This window comes from Petromyzon marinus, chromosome 16 (assembly GCF_048934315.1).
Source record: "Petromyzon marinus isolate PM22_M1 ecotype Great Lakes invasive population chromosome 16, UKy_Petmar_22M1.pri1.0, whole genome shotgun sequence".
Classification (NCBI taxonomy): Eukaryota; Metazoa; Chordata; class Hyperoartia; order Petromyzontiformes; family Petromyzontidae; genus Petromyzon; species Petromyzon marinus.
In genome coordinates this window covers 3,007,653-3,032,141 of record NC_133682.1, presented here as the reverse complement: position 1 = coordinate 3,032,141, position 24,489 = coordinate 3,007,653, and the positions used below count along the sequence as shown (strand labels likewise).

At 43.6% G+C, this 24,489-nt stretch overlaps 1 protein-coding gene across 5 annotated transcripts in view; it reads right to left on the bottom strand.

Moving 5' to 3' along the window:
* The window catches only part of LOC116942966 (kelch-like protein 5), a 77,531-nt gene that overhangs the window by 50,775 nt on the left and 2,267 nt on the right, over nucleotides 1-24,489 (bottom strand). For 2 of the 5 annotated variants that reach the window (XM_076067426.1, XM_032955495.2), the window contains exon 2: nucleotides 9,299-9,433. The exons of 1 other annotated variant lie outside the window; for it this stretch is intronic. In XM_076067426.1, coding sequence (XP_075923541.1) covers nucleotides 9,299-9,433 — 135 coding nt within the window. Of the gene's footprint in view, nucleotides 1-9,298; nucleotides 9,434-15,121; nucleotides 15,253-24,489 lie in introns of those variants that run through there. 2 more of the 5 variants (XM_032955496.2, XM_032955499.2) reach the window with 2 other exon arrangements.

Below are 24,489 nucleotides of genomic sequence, written 5' to 3'. Positions count from 1 at the left end.
CAATTTACACAGTACATGTAGATTTTCAGATCACGGAGAGTAAACGAACTAGTGGTACAGTGGTTAGCTTAATGTGCAACAGACCAGGCCACAGTTCTATTCCCAGGTATGGAAAACAAAATTGTGCTTAGGATATGATTTGGACTCACCAGGTAATTCTGTACTCCCTTCACCAGAATACCGTGATATAAAGTATGGTCAAACAATCACCAGGTGCTACTGTTGGTGTACAGAGGGTCTTCATTTCAGAAATGGGGTTAAGTACTTCATGTACAGCCCTTTCGGTCAAGCCACTGCCAAGGGCATCCTTGCGTCAATTAAGGCCCATAGAAGTTCCTTGACCATCCCTTCACCAAGCTGGTCAAATGTGGGTTTGTGAAGGCAGCAGGAATTACAGATGTGGGAGAGTACTGTACAAGCACTGTAGAACCATGTAAATTGCTGGCCTACTCCAATGCACAACCAAAGCACAGCTCGAGTAGCCTATAACACTTTGGTTCTTTCGGTAGTTACGAAGGTATAAACATTAAAATAACATATCATGATGTTGAGCGCAACACAAGCAGTCAATCTCAGGCGCAAAAATAGGATCCAGCAGTGGAACTGCTGAACTAGCGAGAGAGCTGTTACAACGAGGTTATTTGTGTGGCGATGGGCAAGCAAGCGGGGTCAGAGCTGGAAAGGAATTCCATCCACGGACCCAAGCACGTCAGTTGTGTTAATGGGGGAGATCAGGGAAAGAGAGATTAGCATGAATGAAATGATCTTCCGTCACTGCATAAGAGTATCATGCCTGCATTTGCGCACAACAGCAGTGTTAATGAGTCCATAATAAAGGTTTTTGGGTTAGATCGCGTTTATTTATAAATGTGTCGTAACCCTCCACCACCCGACACGGCCAATCAGCAAAGAAAGTGTCACGTTGACAAAAGACAAATAATTCACTACTTTAGCCCACCGGTGTGTTGAAGAGTGAATCCACAACATTTACAGTTTGAGTACACTCTTCAACACACCGGTGGGCTAAAGTAGTGAATTATTTGTCTTTTGTCAACGTGACACTTTTTTGCTGATTGGCCGTGTCGGGTGGTGGAGGGTTACGACACTTATAAATAAAACGCGATCTAACCCAAAAACCTTTATTATGAATAATATTGGTCGCGAAAGCCTACGTGTTAAACCAGTGTTAGAGTGTTTTCCAAAGGACATGAGAGCTCTAAGAGAGGCATAGACGGAAATAACAGCCGACATAGGCAGGTAGGATGGAAACCAGTCACTTAAGACTACCTGGTTAATAACGTCCTTCCAATAATTGTTCAGTTTGTACCCAACTTTGGATGCAGGCTCAAACCCCAATTAGCTTCCAGAAATCCGATGGCAATTTCATCATAGGCCTAGGATGCTATGTAACGGTTGTAAACTATACGAAGCATTACCTCAAATGTTACACCATGTACATTACACGTAAAATTTTCTACAGCCGAACGAATCCATTACATTAGAAAACGGAATGCGTGGGTTTTCAAAGGGCTTGTTCAGTTCTTGCATGCATTAATTAAATCCGAATTTGGGACCTTTTTAAAATTGCATCAGGAAGGCAAACCCATCAATTTCACACACCTCTGAACCTCCCCCACTAATTAAAGAACACACCCCCACCGTCCTTTCACAGATTACACCTAAAAATGTACAGCACAATCAATCTTTAAGAATTGCAGTCATTTTTGACATCAGATTGGCAAAATGTTTTTTTATAAATTGCTTTAACATTCCAGCCGGTAGTACCTTGTGGTTTGAACAAACACGCGGCATTGTGGTCAGATAGTTTGTACAGCCCTTTGGTCAAAGCTTAACTAACCCACAGCTCGCTATCGAGCCAGTTTGCAAACATCGAGTGGACAATACCTGTGCATGCCTGATACCCAAGTCATGGAGGTGCTATGAAAGACAACATTAAAACCCTTTTAATTTCCAAGGTTGTGAAAGTGCAAAGTAACAATGCATAATCCAAAACAACAAAACTCCACAGTACCGTCATTACATAGACTAATAATTTATTGAATCCCCATCCATATATTACGTCGCAAAAAGATATTGAAGCTCAGAGCGCTACCGTTCCTTCATTTAAATTACACCTGGACCGAAGCCCAATTATCATGCACCATCTATAATACGCACGTGCCAATTAGCAAGCTGCTGCTTTATGCACAGACAAAAACGGAAATTTGCCTCGACCAGTTTTAATATTACTGCACAAAGTCCACATTTAAAAATAAAAAAACCCGCTGCAGTACCACGCTTTATAAAAAAAAAAATTGACATTTTGCTATTACAACTAGTCAATGGTAAAAACGTACGTAGAAAAAAAAAGTACAAAACCACACATACACCACGTTTCCCCCCCCCCCCCCAGTGGGTAACACCAGAACGGCTTTCCGTGCTCATTTAATTTTAATCAGCGTGACGTCCGGCTGGACACGGCGTCCCACCCACACCGACTAAGGGAAGGGCCATGCGAGAATGAAACGCCTGGCCGACAAATGCCAGCCGCGCTCCCTCGCGTGCATACAGCAGGGGGCAACGAGACAAGAGGACGAGACCGATTCTGAAGGGGTGGAGGGGGGGGTGCCGGTGGCAACCTGCTCCCCGTGGTGGTCACAGCAGCCAATGCAAACTGTACGAAATTGCCCGCTAGGGAGCCGCCTGCGAAAAAAAAAAAACAGCTCTCAAAAAAAATGGCACGGGACGAGTAAATTTTTTTTTTATAATACAAAATCAAAGTCTGGAAAATGAGCACGTACATATTTGCTCATAGGAAAAAATGTTACGTTTGCTTTGTTTGCGCTGCAACACGGCTGTGCTGTGCGCGTCCATATTTTCTCAGGGCTGAATCTAAACAACAACAAAAATACTGGCTTGTGTAACAATTCTGCACGGATAGTCGTTGCTGCGGTGTCCGTATGCAGTTGGGCGTTAATGAAGCGACGAGAAAATTTATTTCGCCCGACTTGCTTCACCTCCGTTTTGATGAAATGTATTCTGTCCGTCAAAGTTGTCAAATTAATTATTCTCCCCACGCACTGCTACCCTCCCACCCAAACTGCACATGTGCTCACCCCTTTTATCTGCCCACAAAAGATCTCGCATCGCACGTACACATACGAACAAAGCCTTAGACTGTGGGAGCAAGTACTGTTAAGCGAGCATCTATGAAGGCCGGCACGGCACACGTGTGGGTAGGTGGCAAGCACCACGCCCGGCCGCCTTTTGTCCCCCCCTAAGTGGCAATGTTTACACACCGAACCAGGTACTCATTTGAGGCAGAGTGGACCTAGGGGTGGCTCGGGACCAGGTCAGATAATCGTCACTGGTGTTGGCCGTGAGTGGGAATTTAACTCCGGGGGAGGGGGGGTGGTTTGCCAGGTTTGTAGCGCAGCATGCCACGTGCCACTACACGTGTGGTGGGGCTCACGCGTGTCGCACGCGGGAGGCTGGTCCGATACAGAAGGCTGGCCGTGCAAGGAGAGGGCCCAGGAGACGTGCCAGACATCCCCTTCGAGGCTCCCAGACAAGCCGCGCGCGGTGTAGCAAAGACTGAATAATTCATCACAAGTAAACCACGGTTTTTACGCAGGGCATGTTTGGATGAGGCTCAATAACGAGTTTGAAATATGATCAAGGGACACACCATGCTTAAGCATGCTTAAGCAGCGTTTTCGTATAAGTGATAAAGGTGACGCTGGCACCCCCTAACAACAGCTCCACTTCATTAAAGTGTGGTAAAAACGTTATGCGATCAGCTTTCACAGCATGTAATTTGACAGTACATGTTTAGACGAGGCTTAAAAAAAAGTAGTATTCTATCAAATAATACTACAGCTTAACTCTACAAATCTTGCATTAAAGTAGTATAAACCTGGGCTTCAAAATAAAACCTAATATTTGTGCAAAGTAAAAGACTAGTCAATAAAAAGCCTTGTGATATTTTAAGGGACTATTTATCACGGGACTTAGCTGTAAAACTGCACGTGCGTTTTACCCAGTGCAACCATTTATTTAGGACCGCTTTTAGTTTGGTCGAACCCAACACTGATTAGCATGGTTGGCTACATACGATGCGAAAGGAGTTCATACATGGATAACGAAACCTGCGCCTGTGCAGTAGGCAAGATGACCAAGTGTTTTGCTGTTGTTGTCTTTGAATCCATCTATGTGACTTTACCGAAAGACCTAAAGAATAAAATCATGGCTTGTAAGCAATTATGTATACTCTTTGGGTCTATTCGGTAAAGTCACGTAGGTAAAAAATAAAAAAAAAATCACGACGTTTCGGCCACAACACAAGCAGCCTTCATCAGGTGAAGGGACCAGGCTGTCTCGAGGACAGCGCTGGAGTGAAACACAGCCACGCTCAGACCGTGACCTTTAAGCTGTGCGAGGAAACAAGGTGCTTTGACAAAGGAATTAGCATAAAAAATAGCATTTGATTGGTCGACTTAGCATGATGAACGGTGTAGAGGTGGTGTACATGCGGGTGCACATGCCGGTTGGCGCGGGGGGGGGGGGGGGGGGGGGAGTTTACCTATTGATGGTGTGAAAAGGGAATTTTTAAAGAGCTGCGAAAGTTTGGGGTACCACTACTTGAAAAATATACTGTACCATCGAAAAATTAGTTGTTTAATGTTTGGTTCGATTTAGAACATCTTTCCAATGGTTGCTTAATTTGAAACCATCTTCCTCGGTTGAAATTGTGTCTGTAGATCTGAATTGCCTCGGGAACAAATCTCTGATAAAAACCCGTGGGTTTGCAAAGAACCTTGGTATCGGAGAAAACGATATCGTGATCACCCACAGCGTTGTAACAGTGATCAGCCACGGCAGAATAATTCGTTTTGCTGCGTTTCAAATCTGATTTGTGCTCGCAAATTCGGTCAGAGACAAGTCGCTTTGTCTCCCCGATATAGCAATCACCACAGGTACAACTCAATTTGTAAACCGTGGGGTACTGTAAGTCAGGAATGACATCTTTCACGGATGGGATCAGGTCACGGATTTTGTGTACTGTATTGAACCGGACCAGGATCTTGTGTTTAGAATTTTGGAAATCTTTTTAGTAACGCCTGCTATATAATGGTAGTGTGATGGTTTTGACCGGAGTATCAAGTGGTTGTTTCTGTATGGAGGGAGAAACAGCTTGGCAGATGGTACGGTCAGAGTATCCATTCCTTTTGAGGGCCATGTGTACATGTTTTAATTCACTGGTCAGGTGGTGTTGGTCCGGTTTGCAATGAGCCCTATGGTATAAAGTTTTGATGAGACAATTATTTTGGGCTCGGTGGTGGGAATCAGGTTTCAAGTAGGAATCTGTGTGGGTGGGTTTCCTGTAGACAGTGCCCCAATGAGCCATCAGGTCTCCTCTCAAACAGAACATCTAAGAATGGTAGCTTGCCATCTTTCTCCACTTCCATGGTGAATTTGATGGCAGGATGTCTGGAATTGATGTGGTGTAGGAAAAGGTTCAGAGCTGGGAGGCCATGTGGCCAAATGACGAAAGTGTCGTCTACATATCTCTTCCACAGGGAAGGTCCGAGGGTGGAAGTCTGGATGGCGTCCGATTCAAATTTCTCCATTAAAATATTGGCTATCACTGGTGACAAGGGGGATCCCATGGGGGTACCCTCATTTTGTTTGTAGAAGGAGCCATTCCAAGTAAAGTAGGTATTGTTGAGGCAGTGTCTAACCAGTGCAGGTGTGTCAGGGTCTAGTCCATGTTGGACCACATTTTCAATTATTTCAATGGTATCAGGTACTGGGATCTTGGTGAACAAAGAGACCACATCAAAGCTGACAAGGATATTGTCAGGGGACAGTACGTCTTTGACCATAGAGACCAATTGGGCTGAGTTAAGTACTGCTGAGGCGGTCTTGCCAGTGAAAGGTAGCAAGGTATCTGACAGAAAACGGGCTAGTCTATAGGTAGTAGAGTTGATCGTGGATACGAAGGGTCGTAGTGGGGTGCCTTCACAAAACTAGACGTTAACAAAATCCTCATTAATTAGAGTAGCACCTCGATTTCGGACAATCTGAAAACAGTACTGGCTAGGGGACCGAATTTTGCTGTCACCCCAAAAACACATACCAGTAGATGATATCGCTCAGGTCGATGTAGCCCTCAAAAAGGCATAGGACACATCCAAGCAGACGTTGCGAGAGCTGAAATAGCCACTATTCTTAAGAATGCTAAGAAACCCATTAGTAACATCAGCAAAAATGAATGCTCTGAACTCGAATTTAAAAAAACAGAAGTGATAGTCATCCTCTCAGCTGATAAAGGCAATGCTACTGTAATTATGGATAAAGATTCATACAACAAAATCCAGAATCTGCTCAACGATGGAAGTTAATCAAAAATTAAAAATGACCCTACCAATAGCCTAGCGATAAAAACCAACAAGATCAGCACAAGTTCGACCTCCCTAATCGACCCAAGTAAACGTCCCTCCCTAAAACCTTCTGCTGCAAGACCCCCTAGATTCTATGGTCTTCCCAAGATTCATAAAGAAGGCACCCCACTACGACCCATCGTATCCACGATCAACTCTACTACCTATAGACTAGCCCGTTTTCTGTCAGATACCTTGCTACCTTTCACTGGCAAGACCGCCTCAGCAGTACTTAACTCAGCCCAATTGGTCTCTATGGTCAAAGACGTTGTACCGTCCCCTGACGATATCCTTGTCAGCTTCGATGTGGTCTCTTTGTTCACCAAGGTCCCAGTACCTGATACCATTGAAATAATTGAAAATTTGGTCCAACATGGACTAGACCCTCATACACCTGCACTGGTTAGGCACTGCCTCAACAATACCTACTTTACTTGGAATGGCTCCTACAAACAAAATGAGGGTACCCCCATGGGATCCCCCTTGTCACCAGTGATAGCCAATATTTTCATGGAGAAATTTGAATCGGACGCCATCCAGACTTCCACCCTCAGACCTTCCCTGTGGAAGAGATATGTAGACGACACTTTTGTCATTTGGCCACATGGCCTCCCAGCTCTGAACCTTTTCCTACACGACATCAATTCCAGACATCCCGCCATCAAATTCACCATGGAAGTGGAGAAAGATGGCAAGCTACCATTCTTAGATTTTCTGTTTGAGAGGAGACCTGATGGCTCATTGGGGCACTGTCTACAGGAAACCCACCCAAAGATTCCTACTTGAAACCTGATTCCCACCACCACCCAGCCCAAAATAATTATCTCATCAAAACTTTATACCATAGGGCTCATTGCATTTCGGACCAACACCACCTGACCAGTGAATTAAAACATGTACACCTGGCCCTCAAAAGGAATGGATACTCTGACCGTACCATCCGCCAAGCTGTTTCTGCCTCCATACAGAAACAACCACTTTATACTGCGGTGAAAACCACCACACTACCATATATAGCAGGCATTACTAAAAAGATTTCCAAAATTCTAAACAAGATCCAGGTCCGGTTAAATACATTACACAATTCGTGATCTGATCCCATCCATGAAGGATGTCATTCCTGACTTACAGTACCCCGGGGTTTACAAATTGAGTTGTACCTGTGGTGATTGCTATATCGGGGAGACAAAGCGACATGTCTCCAACTGAATTCGCGAGCACAAATCAGATTTGAAACACGGCAGAACGAATTCTTCTGCAATAGCTGATCACTGTTACAACGCTGTGGGTGATCACGATATAATTTTCTCCGATACCAAGGTTCTTTGCAAACCCACGGGTTTTTATCAGATTTGTTCACGAGGCAATTCAGATCTACAAACACACAATTTCAACCGAGAAGATGGTTTCAAATTAAGCAACCATTGGAAAGATGTTCTAAATCGAACCAAACATTAAACTAATTTTCAATGGTACAGTATATTTTTCAAGCAGTGGTACCCCAAACATTCGCAGCTCTTAAAAATTCCCTTTTCACACCATCAATAGGTAAACTCCCCCTCCCCCCCCGCGCCAACCGGCATGGTCACACGCATGTACACCACCTCTACACCGTTCATCATGCTAAGTCGGCCAATAAAATGCTAATTTTTATGCCAATTCCTTCGTCAAGGCACCTTGTTTCCTCGCACACAGCTGAAAGGTCGCGGTCTGAGCGTGGCTGTTCCACTCCAGCGCTGTCCTCGAGACAGCCTGGTCCCTTCACCTGGTGAAGGCCGCTTGTGTTGTGGCCAAAACGTCGTGATTTTTGTTTTATTTTTTACCTACGTGACTTTACCAAATAGAACCAAAGAGTATGGATCCTTGCAGTCACGAAAGCTTTATATCTAGAAGCAATTATGTACACATTTTTGAAAAACGTAAGAAGCGGCACCACATTCGTTGGCGAACCTGGTGACTAGGAGTTTGTGACGGCTAACATCGGTGACGAGCAATTATCTCCTGGGGTGCCGGGCAACAAAACCACCATCACCAATAACTGACGAGCAGAATAGTCAAACATCACCTGCTCCCCCCCCCCACCCCATGACAACATTATGGGTAAAACTATAAAAATGCTAATAACAGTACAACTAAATTAATATTCTCTTCACAAAACGACAGGCAAGACAAGCCAAAAATAATGACAAATGATATTTCAAAGAAAATTCGCATCCAGGTATTCAAATCAAAAAAGGGAGCAAAATCTTTACATACGACCATCCAGGAGTTTACGGCCTTGGCCAATAAATGTAGTGTCTACCCTTGCAAAACTCGTATGTTTGCACCTGTACAGCCAAGCATTGAAATGAGAGACTCGGAGCAGTCGATCGGTTAAGCCAAAAAAATATGAAAAAACGAGGTTTTACCCCAAGCCAAAAAAGGCTTCCCCAGTGGCAGAGCATGGGTTGGCATGGATCCTAGTGCAAGAATTGGAGAAAGAAAAAAATTGCACTACCCGTTTAATTCCCCACCCCTTTATTAGCACAACATACAAGACCCTCCAGGTTGGTGTTCTTCATTGCAAGGCCAGAAGGCCACTGGCAGCCTCCGAGTGGCCTTGAGTGCAGACCCTCGACAAGACAAAATTTGAAAACATCCTTTTTGTAGGCGGTGTGGCGACTCACACTGGGATGTCTTATCAGGGAAAGTGAAAGTTAGTGGAGGACATCGCTCCAGCTTGTGGGGGACACTGGTTTCAAGTTACACTGTCTGCACATTCGACAGCCACGTGCTGCAGGGAGGGGGGGGGGGGGGTCCGATCCCTTTGCGCACGAGCGACAAAACGCAAGAATAGGAGGGAAGGATGTAGTTACCGGGGAACAGGCTCCCAAGTGCCCTCCATGGAGAGCGCGAGGAGGGTCGGCAACTTTTCCACGCGACGCTCCGGTCCGTGCACCACCGCCTTGGGCTCCACACGGTCACCTACGCCGCGGTAGCGGCACAGCATCCTGCGGGCGAAGCAGCGCAGCAGCCAGCGCTGGACGGGCCAGGGCCTGGCGTCCGCACGCGTCGCTGAGGTGGCGGCGGCGCTTCCCCCTTGGCCGGTGGCGCTTGTCGGGCCGGTGGGCTCAGGGGCGGCAGCGGCGCGATCCACGCGATCGTGCTCTGACTCGGAGTAGCCCGACGCTGCGCGCATGCCGTGCGCCCGCGCTTACTGCCGCCCGCACCCCACACAGAGGGGCATCACCACTTTCTGGAGGAGCACACAACCGAGGGACTTTTTTTTCCTCTTTCTCTCCCCCCCCCCCCCCCAATCTACGGATGGCCCCTGCAGGTGAATTGTTTTTGGTTGACTGACCTTTAGGTGTCTGGCATTACTACTACCAGGAAAGAGAAAAAAGTACAACCGATCCCAAGTGGCCTAACATTTGCAAGGTACAATGAAAGCCAGCATGGTACGATACACCTTAACATAATTTCAACATCCGCAGGAGCAGAACACCTTGTTAGTGTACGTTTCCAAAAAAAAAACATTTCTAAATCGTAAGCAATCTTTTAGGAATGGTATTTGGCTGAACGGTTTTCGTTTTACTTCAATAATTACAAATTTTGCTCCAAATTCAGTCCACAAACGCAAATGTATTTTCATGCAACGCAAAGCTCAAGACTATAAAAATAATGGTACATAACAAAAAAGCAACTTGCATAAATGTTTTAGCAGCCAGTGCCATGCGAGCACAAATGCAGACCGAATGCTTTAAGAATATTTTATAGTATAGGGCGACCTAAATTTAGGCAGAAGGTAGTAAAGATTACCTCAACCTAATCTCCCTGGATATTCCTGAACCGCAAATGTGGGCCCTGTTGATGGTCGTCACTCCTTGCGGTTTGATCCTCCGACCTCCTTCATCCTCCTAAGAATTCCCCCCCCTACCACCCAGTCAGCGACTCCACTCACCCGCACGATCCCCAATCTGCCACTCGTCTGCCAACTCCTCACCAATATCAGCCCCAACGCCGTCCCTCACACACGGCAGCGCAGAGTATCGATTTTCCTCCCAACAGCGTCAATAAGGCCGCTTTCCTACACGAGCAGTCAATTGTGCCGCATGACTCTCACAACAAAAACAGAGTGGTGGCCTCATGAATCAAACACGGTCTGCCAGACACGGATGAATCTCGGCTTTGAATTTCGGAAAGTGCAGAAAAGTGGATTTTGATTCGTCGTGTAAATTCAGGAGAACACAATTTGCGCCGAACGTCCATTGCACGGGCAGGGCACTTCAACACAAGGGATGATAGCAGTGAGTCGACAAGACCAAGTGGCAATCCACGGAATGGAACACATCCGAAAAGACGGTGCAACGCAAAATCAGCTCCTCTTGCAGGTGCCAGTTGGTTTGTTTCACACAGGACTGAGGAGGTGGCAACGACTTGGGAAGGCCTGCATCCAGCAGTGGATTGACAGATGACACGTTTTATTGTGCCATTTTTCAAATATGAAACCCGTTACTTACAAAGGTGCACGTATAAGGAGGAGTGTTTCAATCTACTTATATAGTACAGTATTTTACAAAGTATTTACAAAATTTGTCAAATAGTGTTCAGTCGCAAATGCTACGTTTCAAAATTTAATGCCACCAAGAGGCTGTGGCTAAAATATTACTTTGAAAAGCATTCGTAGAATAAGCAACTGTATTCAGTCTGAAGATTAAAATGTTTTTAAATTATAATTGATGTGGAACATCATTTTGCTGTAATTGATAAATGCAATTCTAGTATATACAATGTTGAGTACAGATGGAATAGATTAGTTTTTATTTCCTAAAAAATAAAGTAGCGATGGATATGCTGTTAATTGTATTTATGGCAGTGTAGTACGTCAGGGCCAAATGATGGGTCGATGCAACAATATTCTCTTTCCTTGCAGTAGCTATCAGACCACAGCATCGACCACATCCCACAGGACGATATATTACTCTAGACAGGTGGTGTTCCAAAGGGCCCTGGGGTAACTCAATTAACGTGTGCAGCACCTAACATTTTGAACATTCTCCGGGGCAAAAACGTGCTTCAGGAGCAAACTTTAAAAAAACTAACTCTCGTTCCAGTCACATGCAAGGAGACCTTTCAGTGGGGAAACAGTCTTCGTTTAAGTTCACCCACCTGCCTCGACAGAATGGGCAGTGGAAGCACAACATTATCCCATGGACATTAGGCTTCTTCGTGTACAAAAGATGCAGCACTTCAATCGATTGCTCAAGTCACTGCCGACAAGGCCCCCACCCCCCCCAACTCAGGAGGGAGCTTGAGGGCACCCCAACTGGATGGTCATTTTGGCCTACAATTCCACACTCCAATTTCAAATTTAGTTAATATTCAAGGCTGTAACAGCACGCTTTTTTAGCAACTAGAACCGTAGAGAATTACGTGTTTGGTGGCCGCTAAATGTTATTATACAAAAAAAACACTAATTGCAAGACTTCGAATATGCTGCAGCTTAAAGGGTTTGAAAATGTTACATTTTATGAAGTGTTTTATCATTATAGTCTCTCAACTCATTTGTTTGCTTTTTATGCTTAATGATAGAAGTCGGTTAATTGTTCATTTTAGTGTTGTATGCGAGGCTTGTAACAATTCACCTCCCTCGTGATGCCACAGGAGACGAATGGTATTTATTTTTGTATAATGCTGTATGTCACCCCTTGTGGCTGCAGAGGTCATGCGAGCAAATTAACTAAATTCAGTTATCACTACCAACTGCACAGTTAGAGAATTACCATTCAGTCTAATACTAATCTACCCAAGCAGACTTGCACTGCAGGGATTTTGTTTATTAAAAAAATTTTTACGTGTGTAATATAAATCAGTTTCTCAAATGACTGTCGTTTTTACCCTAGTTTAGATCGCTTCATTGCTGTACTTCATTTAATTTGCTCAAGTTTGATCATTTTGGCAAGCCAGGTCACCCATGAAAATTAAGACTCCTGGTCATTAGAGTTCTCACCTGAATAAAAACAACCAAATTGACGTAATGCATTATCCCGAGCATCAGTCAGTCATTGTTACACCCTTCCTGGGTAGGCAAACCCATCCACGGTGGCAGCTTTGACTACAGATATACAAAAAAATATCCAAGGTACAGTAAAGTCCCTGGGTTGCACGTTTGCTTTTTTTGCTTGTTGCGGTTGCACCCGATTCAAGAGCCGAATGGCTCACAGGGCTATACCAAATAAATTAAAGTATGAAACTTTATGAATCGTGTAAAACAAATTGAATAAGCGGACATTTTTGCGTTAGTTACACAAGCGCAAATAGTCCAGCGCAGCGAGGTTGCAGACGAATATTGGAACAAGGCGTAAGCTGCCGCACCTTACTAGAATTAAGAAAATTTGACTGTTACGTAGAGTTATGCGATTCTTTTAATTATGTAGCATTACATAATGGTTTTTTACGCTTATAACTATTTTCCTCATGTTTATAATGCTAATTCTCCTCTTTAAAGTTATTTCGAGTTATCTACCGTCTGTACTTAACAATTACACTTCCATTGTTTATGAGCTCAGTCGACAACAATCTTAAGTCTAGGCCTGGCCTAATGTACGGTAAAAGACCATTCAGAAGAGACTGCTTTCTGTTAACGATTACTAGTCAAATGTTGTGGTATTCATAAATAATTGGATACAGTATAGGTTTAATTATGGGTAGTTTTAAAGTAGATATTCGATTAAATGAAAGAATCATTGGAAGTGCAGAGTGTATGTACAGCGATACGATCCAGTACTGAAGAGAAAACTAGTAAAATTGGGGACGAGGCACACCTATTTCCAACTAATGGGACTTTATCCTGATTGAGGAGGGGGGGGGATTTTTTTAGTTTCAAGATTCGGAAAATTCTGGGTACGGACCGTTCTCGGGAACCTAACCCCCTTTGTGTAAACTGTGGACTGCCTGTAAGTAGATTGTACCTGGGAAAAGAGATGAGGAATATACAATTTAGAGCTGGGATACCCGACCGTTTAAGAAAGTGATTACTCCATTTTTTTCATTCAATGTGACAAAAGAAAAAGGTGAGCTTGCAAGCCAATTTTACACTAAAGTGGTTTAGTGTTCGTTGAAAATGCTTGGTGTCAATTTGTAAATGTCACATAAAAGTTAAAGTTAATTAGGAGTGCAATAATTAGCAAAGCTTGCTCATCTTTAACTTATTTTTTTCATTAAAACATCACCATTCAATGTTTATAAAGACCTCCCCACCACTTGGTCACCATCCTCAAGGTCCAGTGCAGATACGCTGTCCATAGCACTCCTGCACAGTAACCGATCTCATTTCGTGAGCTCCACGGTGGGCACTCTGGGCAACGTGTTCCTCTTTGGCTGCGACTCGGGTCACAAGTTTTTGCCCATCGTCCCAGGTGAAGTCTTACCCCAAGCCCATATTTACTTTTCCTACTTGGTCAATAGTGAATGTACCGATTGTTTTTCTCCCAGTGCAATTCCAAGCATGCACCTTCCCACATGTTTTTCAGATGTTCCATTACCTTTGCAAAAAAAAATTAAAACGTTATTTGTAATGAATGTGCGCGGTAATGTAATTATCCACCTGTTATTTTTGGTCAGTTATTCACGTTAATGTATGCAGTTTCACACAAAGCAAAATAGGCTTCCAGGTCAGACATCACATCAGGCCGCAATCTGGCAATATCCAAAAATTATATAATACTGTAACATGTTTCCAAAAGCAGAAAAGGGAATTGTTCACCTGGCACACAAATTCACTGGTTTACATTCCACAATGGATGTGTTCGAAATTGCAGCAAAAAGTATCAATGAAAATCCCGCAGTAACATCACGGACATTGATGCCCACCGATTGTTATAAACAAAGGGGTGCCATGCAGGCCTGCCGAAGGCAGTGGAAATGGGGGTACAAATGTACCAGGGGAGGGTGTTAAAATGAGAGCGAACCAAAATTGTAAAAAGGTGTATTTATTCCCCCACCGAGCCAACATGTAGCTGAGGCCCCCAAAAATGTCTCAAGGGCCAGGATGTACTGTACCACCCACATGCAAATTTTATAAGGGAAGTCACAACACCACAAGACTAGATATTTCATAAAATGCAAAATTTTAAATGGATGTTCTGTAGATAGCTTACAAAGCACTCGAGTAGCTGTAGAATCAGTAAGAAAAATTCCACCTCCTTTATATTGGTCACAAGACGATTAAAATATTTGCAGGTCAATGGTTGTTTTAAATTCATTAAATCGGCAAACCTACCTAGAGAGCAGGTTCAATAGCTTTATCCCCCCCCCCCCATACCTGTAGTGTCAAAATCAGTTTCAGTCGGAGCTTAAAAGAATACGCATAAAGAGGTTGGTAAAGTCTGTCAGCAGGAGCAGCACACTAAAAATTGTACACCAAAATGCCACGCGTGTTGGCGCTGGCAATCTTACGTAAGAGCCAATGTAAACACGGTGCACAAAAAACACCCCCAGTAGAAGCAATAAAGTAACAGTATTAGAGTGCTTAATCTAGCAAAGAAAAAAAAACAGCAGCTTCCGATATCATGCTTTTAATATACACTTAAACGCAAACAGGAGCGTACAACTCTACCAATAAAAAAAACGCATGAGACAATAACATTTGCCATCTCACCGTCATTACAATTTTCAACAAAAGGGAGCCACCGTCTTACCCACAATGAAAGCACGCTGGCCGAACAAGTGGGGAGTCTTCGTACAAAAAAAAGCACAACAAAAAAACCTGTCGGTCATACAAAAACGAGACTTAGGGGGCAAGCATTAAAAAAAAGATTATTTTTCAGCCGTGCAGCTAAAAATTGGCCAGAAGAAAATGGCTTGTTCGCCCCGTAGCTTTCCACGGCAAACAAAGAACGGGGTTGACGCTAGGAGCCCGTCGTCACAGGACTGAACGAGTTGAGCTGCAGGGGAGGCTGCCCCCTCTTTTAACCCCCCCCCCCCCGCACTTTTCAGCCAAAAAAAATATTCTAGCGCAGCCGGAGCCCACCGAGATGCCCACACGACGCCTGACGGACAGCTACGTGCTCAAGATCTTCCCGTGCGCGCGCACGCACGCACTCTTCACACGTGCGTGCGTAAACCGAACAGCAAGCACTCCACTCGCACGCTGCCGCCGCTGACATGTAATGTTCGTACAGTATTGGGAATGCCTACTGTACCTATGGGTTTAACCCTGTCAGTTGACGCCTAGGCTTTGCTGGGGAGGGCAAATGGCAGCAGTCGCTTAGTTGTTATTCATTTGGCTACGCTCTTATTTTTTTCTCATCACCATCAACCCCCCCCCCACCGCCAAGGGCTGTCAGCCTGTTTAATAAATAAAAAGACTCCACAGATGGCAGCCAGAATACACAAGGACGATGTGGTTTTTCCTACACCAAAATGCGAGAGAAAACAGGACGTCCGTCTGGCTCAATGGCCTCCGGGTAACATTTGGCAAGTGGCACACCTCGTGGCACACCGCAAGCGGCGTTTTGTGCACAACGCAAGTGCCAATCGTACGTCACGCAGGCAGCGGCACTCCGTGGTAATGTGGCATGGGGTCGGGCAGAAGAATAATAATACTTCAGATTGTCCGTAGGCAAAAACAAGGATGTTGGAGAATGTATATAAAAAAAAACACGTACACAGTAGTAGGACTCCCAATATTCCATCAAGTCCTGCAATGTGCATAATTTGGGAATCTGCGGGAGCGGAGACCGAAATCCGCAGATTTCTGGAATTCTTCCGGGACCAGCTCAACTTCTCCAATAATCCACACAGCGGATTAACAACTTGTGTGCCACGCCAACCTCATGAGCTGCATATATTTTGTGGATTAAATAGAGTCGCGCGGAATATGGAATCCAAGATATGGTCCCCACCATATCAATCACGGATTATTGGGGTTGGATCTGCTGTACCTTCCAAGTGCAAAAAAGAGACCACAGCAGATAGCATCGCAAATTGAATGTTTGCAATGTAGCTCCTATATTTCACGAATGCAACATTTTGCATTTTGGCTTGATGATCAACATTTACCAGGTGCAACTGTACTGGTCTTCATAAAATAGAATACATTGCTTGAGCAACCAAAATTAAACCTTTACAGGCAGACATGAAAAACCTTTAAAAAAACATCCATGCCAGGCAATGTTTTGTTAACCATTGGTCAATACAAAGAACAAAATAGACGAACAGAAAATAAAAGTCTTAATTTATCATCCGTCTATGCACATAAATTTATGGTTTTTCTTACACAACCAATTGACCACAGCCGTTTGGGAGTACATCATATCAGCAGCATTGAGTCGGTATAAGCAAACTCTGGCCCCCCGTTTTGGCAAAGTGTTTCGTCAGCAGATGCTTGCGTGAAATAATGCTGGTTACAGACCAAATGTTACAACCAAGGATCCTCTCGATAAGGGTTATCCAGTCGACGCTAAATTATACAATACAAAAGCATAAACGGCGTTGTGTAGAATATAAATTATATAAGCAAAACAAGGTTGGCCAAGACATACTTTTCACCAGCATCGATTCAAGCAAGCCTGGCTCTGCTGATGAGAACACTGGGGGTTGAACCTGGTCCACAGTTTGCTTGCTGAAATTATGCACTCACAGAAGGTCATGTGGCCAATGAGTGACGTAAGATACTTAATTTTTTTGTGGAGATAAAGTTATGAAGACATTGTATGCTCATATTGTTTGCCCTTTAAAACTAATAATTATTTGGCGTTCTGAAATTATATACAGTATCTACAGTTACACCATGCATATGCAAAAACAGGTGAGTCGTCATAAAAATGTGGTTTCCTATCAAGAGAAGGGGGCAACCCCCACATGCAGTGTGGAATTAATACCGGTTATAAAACAAACATACGGATCAAACATTAAAAATAATAAGACCATGAAAGCTTAAGTGTGCAAGGAAGCATTTAGACCAAGGGGAGGAGCTTGTGACTTGAAAAAACACACCACGTTGGGTACAATGACTTAAACCAAGTAGGCTTGAGCATGGCACATCACTAGAATGGATGGCCAGTGGTGGAGGTGAATGATGAAGCGAGAGCCAAGGAGTAAACGCTTCTGATAAGCACGGTTGGCCACGTACGGTGCGAAAGAAGCACAACATGCTTAGATACACGCCTGAGGAGGACGTCCACTGCAAAAGATAGATACATAAGAGTAGCGCCAGTGCAGGATCCAAATCGCAAAATAGCAGAGGGATCGTGGTAATTTGAAGGCCTTCATCCAACAGCGGATTGAGCAGAGTGAATTCGCAATGACCGTCATGTTAGCTGTAGCCTGGAATACCTAAAAAAACCGTAGAGTTCTTATTGCAGTGCTCTTGTACTTGATAAATAAAAAGGTGTTAATTATAGTGTAATTTATAATATGGACACATAGGAGACTATAAAGATGAATGAAATAATAAAGTGGAGCAACGAGTTACATTTAATTGGCGAGGACAAAAAGAAAGGCAATGGAATAATTGCATTTCCACATCACTAATTAGGAGGCTAACGATTCTTACAGCCTCGCTGCAGATGAGCTTGGGGGGGAAAAAGGGGGCCCCATTCGACTAATGGCCAACCCTTGTCACTCAGAACGCTGCAAGAGGAGGACAGCAGCTGTAGTTAGTCTGAAATATTAATGTCCGAGCAGCACTGCTGTTCATCATCCTATTAATTAAGCACCTAGGGTGGCAGTACCCAAGGTATAAAAAGAGATCGCAACAAGCAGTCGATGATTGACTATACTGAGTATACAAACTGGTATACGTTGGAAAAAGACTAAGAGACACCATCTACAATTATAAAATCGGCACGTGACAACCTCCTTGCGTCGAATTCTACGTAACCAAAAGGAAATGCGTCAACATTACTAACAGATGTTATTATGGATAGAATGTACTAAGTATAGCAATAAAGTAAAGTTTAATGTGCATTTTTACTATCCCATCCCCATAACCTCTGCATGGGAACACAAAAATAATGCTTATTTATCGGTAGGTAATAAAAAAACACCGAATGCCATCGCTGGCTCCGTTCAAATGCAAAAACAGCTATTTGTGTCAATCGGTCCTGGAGGAAATCCATAAAAGTTCCGCTCAAGAGGACAAACCCAAAAACAAACACTGCAGGAACAAAATATACCTCTACCATCTCCTCCTTGAAAAGAAAGTTCATTACAGGAAGTTAACCAATAACACCGAATGAAAAGACAATTGTTTTCTATTTGTTGTACCATACATCAATGTTCACCTACAACCGGTATGGTCAAATGTTAGTTAGGTGAAGGCTGGCGAGGCGACGTAACGAGAAATTGCTGACAGCATCGTCCGTCCTCCGAGTGTAGGGGTTAAGGCGACACCAATCAGGTAACGGTGTTAATAATAATGAATGTAAAATTACGTAAAAAGGGGCAGGGGGAAGGAGGAGACATAAATTGGGGACTTATTGTAATTAAACGAAAAAAACTAGGACCCTGAATTTGGATAATACAAATAAGCAGGGGTGGGAGGGGGGAAATGGGTCATGACCTCTCAAAAAGGAACATATGGTCAAGCCAAATGTATGGTTTAGTTTAAAACTAAAAGCAAATTAAGCAAAATATGCACACTTAAAAACAAAGGTTGAAACAATTACTTTAAGATCAAGTGAAAAAAAACTATTCTTTATTGTACTGAAATGCATTGGTTCATACAATTACACAAAATGTAGACAAATGGTGAAGCGTGACAAACAGAATGACGTGAAAACAAACTTAGTAACAATGAATCAAAACGACACATTAAATTACACTGGCCTTAAAAAAGGAATGGAAAATAGGTGACATTTTGGGCAATGGTCTTTCATGGCAGATAACAAATAACTTTATTTTAAAGCAATAATTTGTGCCATATTCAAAGGCTATTGGTTACTTCAGGATAATAAATTATTACACATCCTTTCAGCTGTACAATGGCAATCGCCTTTATATCAGTGCAAAAGCCCAGCAGTATATACAAAAAATCTTAAGTAAACAAAAACATGACCACGTGGTCGAACACAATTGTGGTCGCATAAAACGGGTACCTGTTTAAGCAGACATACCTATACATAATTACGCATTTCCAAGCACCCAATCTCATCTCTGGCATGTCAGCTTGTTGATGTTTGGTTTCTTCCGAGGGGTGAGAGAAATTTAGATTGCTAAAAAAGGCAGCTAGTGGAACATCCATCAGCAATTCTCACCATGCGGTGCTCAGACCGACATCCAGCATTTACGTCACTGACCATGGGATAAGGCTGAAGTCTAGCCCGATCAAGAAACATTTAAAAGGCAATGCAATTGAGATCAATGCTTTAACAGCCATGCAGAACACGGCTAATAAAACAGGAAAATAAAAATCGGAGATGATTTCACATCGCGCGGCAGTTTGAGGTGCTGTATTTCAAAAGACTTTTCATTTCCATTCAACATTAATTTACAAGTTAGCAAGAAAACCTCAGGAGATAAACACCTGGATGCTCGTGAGGCGAACAAAAGTCGTGCATTATTCTAATCTTTCCAAGAACCATTGCAAAAAAAAATCACCAAGGGCAGATTTCTATCCAGAAGATGCAACACGAGTGCGCACATTATGATCAGTAATTAAAAAACCGCAAATCTGCAAATACTGCACCTAGGACAATGCTTTTAGTTGCGATGTCACAACGATAAATAGGACAGCTATTGCCATAGTTAATGTATTGCACCTCGGCAGTTGAAACATTGGGCGGGTATATGTTTTTTTTTAAATGGAATGTCACACGGGGTGGGATGAAGTGTGGCCTCTTTCAAAAGGCGTCTGGCCAGTGTGGATGAACAGGCTAAAAAAACACCCAGCAGGGGTTCCAAAGAGCTCCCTCCAGTGGAGGTCCTTCTGCCAAGTGGCTACAGCAACCAGTTGCAGGGCTGCACCTTACCATTTTACTGCCTGGTAAATGGTATTGCGCTTGGCTTGGTGCAGTGTATCCCCCTCCCATTTGCGAATTCAACCTCTGCCCCTTGATAATGAACAATGGATATTATCAAATAATTCATAGACAAACAAATACCACGATGCGCGTCATATTCATAGACCTCTGTCGTGGTGTCATGATTCCAGGTGGAGACTTAATTGCAATGACAGTAAATAATTTTAAATTCCAGCACAACTATTAGGTGGAAACCTTCCCCTTGCCAAGCTAGAAGTGATGCCGTTTTGGATCAAAAACAGACGCAAGGCAATATTGAACACGGTGTATAATACAAATGTCATGAATAATTAGGATACATTATATGTACATTCCCCCCCCCCTCCCCAACTGTACACCGAGTGCCGTCTTGGTCAGTGCCAGATATGCAAAACGCCCAAAAAACAATGTACATATTGTATAAATATGCAATATTGTATGCTCTGAAAAAACAGCAAACGTACATTTATACGCAGGGTGCATAAAAGCTGTAAACATTTCGTGCTTGCCTTTAGTCTACAAATAAAAATGCTGTAAATTTGTATCCTTTTTAAATTCATCAACACCTACAACACAAACCCTGATCACACCATGCATGGCTGTCCAGTCTAATTTGACACCTTTGTCAATGCAGATGTTAAAGACACAAATGCAATGAGAGAATTATGCAGCAGTAATGAAACAAAATAATCGGCGTATCCTCCTGGTAACGGTTTCTTGCAAATAATTACATTTCACGCTGCAGTTGTGTACATCTGTTGTAATGTGCAAAGGTCAACCTTTGAAATGCACTGCTAGTCAAACACATAAGTTTTAATCAAATGTTCACTGGAAATATTTAACAAAAAGAAAAAAAAATCTGAAAATCTTTGTCCATGACCAAACCACAAAAATCACGTTCACTGGTGCCAAACCTTTTACAACATGCGCCAGCCGACAAACGAATGTTATCGCCACCCAGTACTGGGCTGTAGATTGTGTGGGACCCTGTAAACAGGAGCCATACGGTCGACTCGGCATCCACCGTTGCCAGTAAATTGGCTCCCCTGGAGGGACGGAACTTGGACAGCAGCAAAAAAACCGGAAAGCACCATCATCACGCTCGCGAACAGCCGGGTCCGCGTGACAGGAAGCCTTTGGGCAGAGTGCATTTGCGAATAATAACGGCACACGAGCCCGAGAGCCATCACCCGTTGTTATATATATATAGACCTTTTTCCAAAATTGATATTAATAATGATTTTGCCGACTTTTTATATATAATCACTCACGTGGTCGCTGGGAGCACAACGGAACCCCCCCCCCCACACACTTTTAGAGCAGCCGTCTCGTCACTCTCGCAAAGATAATGACACCCTCCCACCAACAGAAAGGGTCAGTCATAGTCAAATAAAAAACACACCCCCCCCCCCCGGACGAAGGATAACAAACAAGCGTTTCGTTCTGTTCAACTTTTTCATGCTTCTTCTAACAGATGGTAAAAATTCCAGAACTTGGCGACCAAAAGATGAAGCTAACATTATTGATCCTCACACTCACTCCAATTAAAAACCAGGCTACAATCTACATCAGTGGATCATTACTCCTTATTCATTAATTCAATACCAATGTTATTTTCACCTCTAATAATTTTCTACATGACCTGACCGAAGCATTAAGAATAATTCTGGCAGTCAGGGTTATTCCTAAGCCAAAACGAATTCTCTAACCTCAGGATATTAGATAACAATAACTCGAGAACAAACAGCACAAACCCAGAATACAGACGAGGGGGGGGGGGGGACGAAATTAATAAACCCTAAAGAAACGTGATGATTATTATAAATGTTAAATCACAAATCTTGGGAAACAAACCAAATAATAATTATGCAGTATTAAACCGAGGGTTATCCAGAAAAGATGAGGCGAAATAGGTCAAATTTACACAATCAAGATAAACTGTCCCATAGGAAAGAGCCTCCGTCTTTGTCTTCCCACAGCACAGCAAAAAAATAACGCCTAGAGTGAGGGAAATTACTTATTGCAGGGGGGGCATCTGTGTTCCACGGATGAAAAGATGGCTTGGGGAGAGACAGATGGCTTAATAAAATGACACACGTACAACCTCTCCCCACAACAGAGCGAGATCAAAGGAAGTTCCAGTCCTTTGTGAGAAGGCAAGCAGAGAAATAAACAGAGACACAAGCCAACATTGCACCGCAGCTACCAGCGGCAGAAGACGGCGACCATCAGTTCGGCAAGGGACAGCTTGGAAGAGGACAACAAGCCAGCTCCGGAGCATGGCCTCGAGATCAACAATGCGTGTGGTGCATCGCAGAGAAGAGGGGCGAGCCGATGCTCTGTGCCGAGTTCCACATGGGCCGACAGTATCGCTGAAAGTTATTCTCAGCGTCAAGCAATCAACCTCGAGAAAGGGCGGAGAGGGCCAAGCATTGCCCAAGCCAGCATTGCAGAAACCAGCTGCACGTGCAATCAGCACCGCCAGAGAGAGACGGAGCAAGAGAGCGCGCAGCAGCGCCACCAAACAAGGGTGCCAGCTGCCAGCGGACAAGCGTTGTGCCAACTCGGCTCATCCAACAGGGGAAAGAGCCTGACCAGCTGCCCGTGAGCAAGAGTGTCAGCGCCAGCGAGCGTGCCGTGGGTTTGACCCACACCGACCAGCACCAGCTGGGAACCAAGTCAAGAGTGAGGAACTGCAGCCAGCGGACGAGCTGCGGGCGCTATCCGACGACGGATCATCGCGCACAGACGGCGAGCGTCGTGCCGACTCTTCCATCCAGCTGTGGACCGAAACTGTGACCGCCCCCAAGCGAGAGAGAGAACAAAGCTGTTTGTATGATCCTCCCCCACACTCACGACGTATCGCCCAGTCTGCTTTACGCAAAGAATTGAACAAGTGGCAAAGACACACAACACGCATATCAGGACAAATAAGATTGTTCCAAAAAGTTGTGTGTTTCAAGAAGGGTTGCCATTCCAAGGTGGTGCGTTAAATAAACTGATCATGAAGAACATTGCTGCCCATCGAGTTACATGGATACGGTCATTTAGAAGTATTTTGGTCGTTCGTTCTCTTTTAAATTGCATAATCTTACCAATGAATTAATTGATAACTACTCCTGCCTTCAGGACATGTTTCTTTATTGCCTTCGTATGAATATCGTTGCATGAATAAGGACTTTTCTCTCGCCGTGTATGCTCGCGTACTCGAGGAATAATCGATTGTACTGTTACCCAGTTAACAAACGTGACCATTGAGGGTTAAATGTATAGATCGATGAGGGGAACATCTCCAGGAGTACTTTGTTGACAATTGCAAGCATGAGAGTTCGCATATTAGAGTGTTAAGGTTTGTTTAGAAATTAAAATTGCTTAACACATAAGTGTTTGAGTGGTGCCTTCCTAAGTTCATCCATAATAATCCTAATTTTAAGAACTGTATCCTGCGGTGAGATTTGAATTGGAGAACTGACACACAGTAATACATAAATCTGTCAATGTTAAAGCAAGAATAATTGTATTATACCGATTGATAATACAACCCTAGACAACGAAGCCGAGCTTAATCTAGCATACTTACATCACACCTGCATAACTTCATACGATTAATTGTATGATCCCAATTGATACTACCCTCGACAACGAGGCAAGGCTTAAATCATCAACGGTTCGCATTAGCACACCCGCATACAATACGATTATCTCTCGAATTAACATCATTTCATTAACATAGTTTGACAATCACACTTTTTTTAATTTCACTTAATTTTAATTACATTTTCAAGACCCAATATATACAACACCGTAACATCAAAAAACACGCGTGAGTGGCATGACAATACTGCGGGGCTTCGGTGTGCACATCTGTCATCGTGCCAGAGAATTAAGGCTAAAAACTGGAGCAATAGCAAAGTATCTCAAAAAACTCACGAGGGATGTGGAGTATATACACAGCATTACGATGTGAATAGGTAGACTACTGGGCACACCAATTTGAGATTTAAAAATACGAGAAAACCCACACGTACGCCCACACCTCATTAGTGCTTAAAATACATTTAATT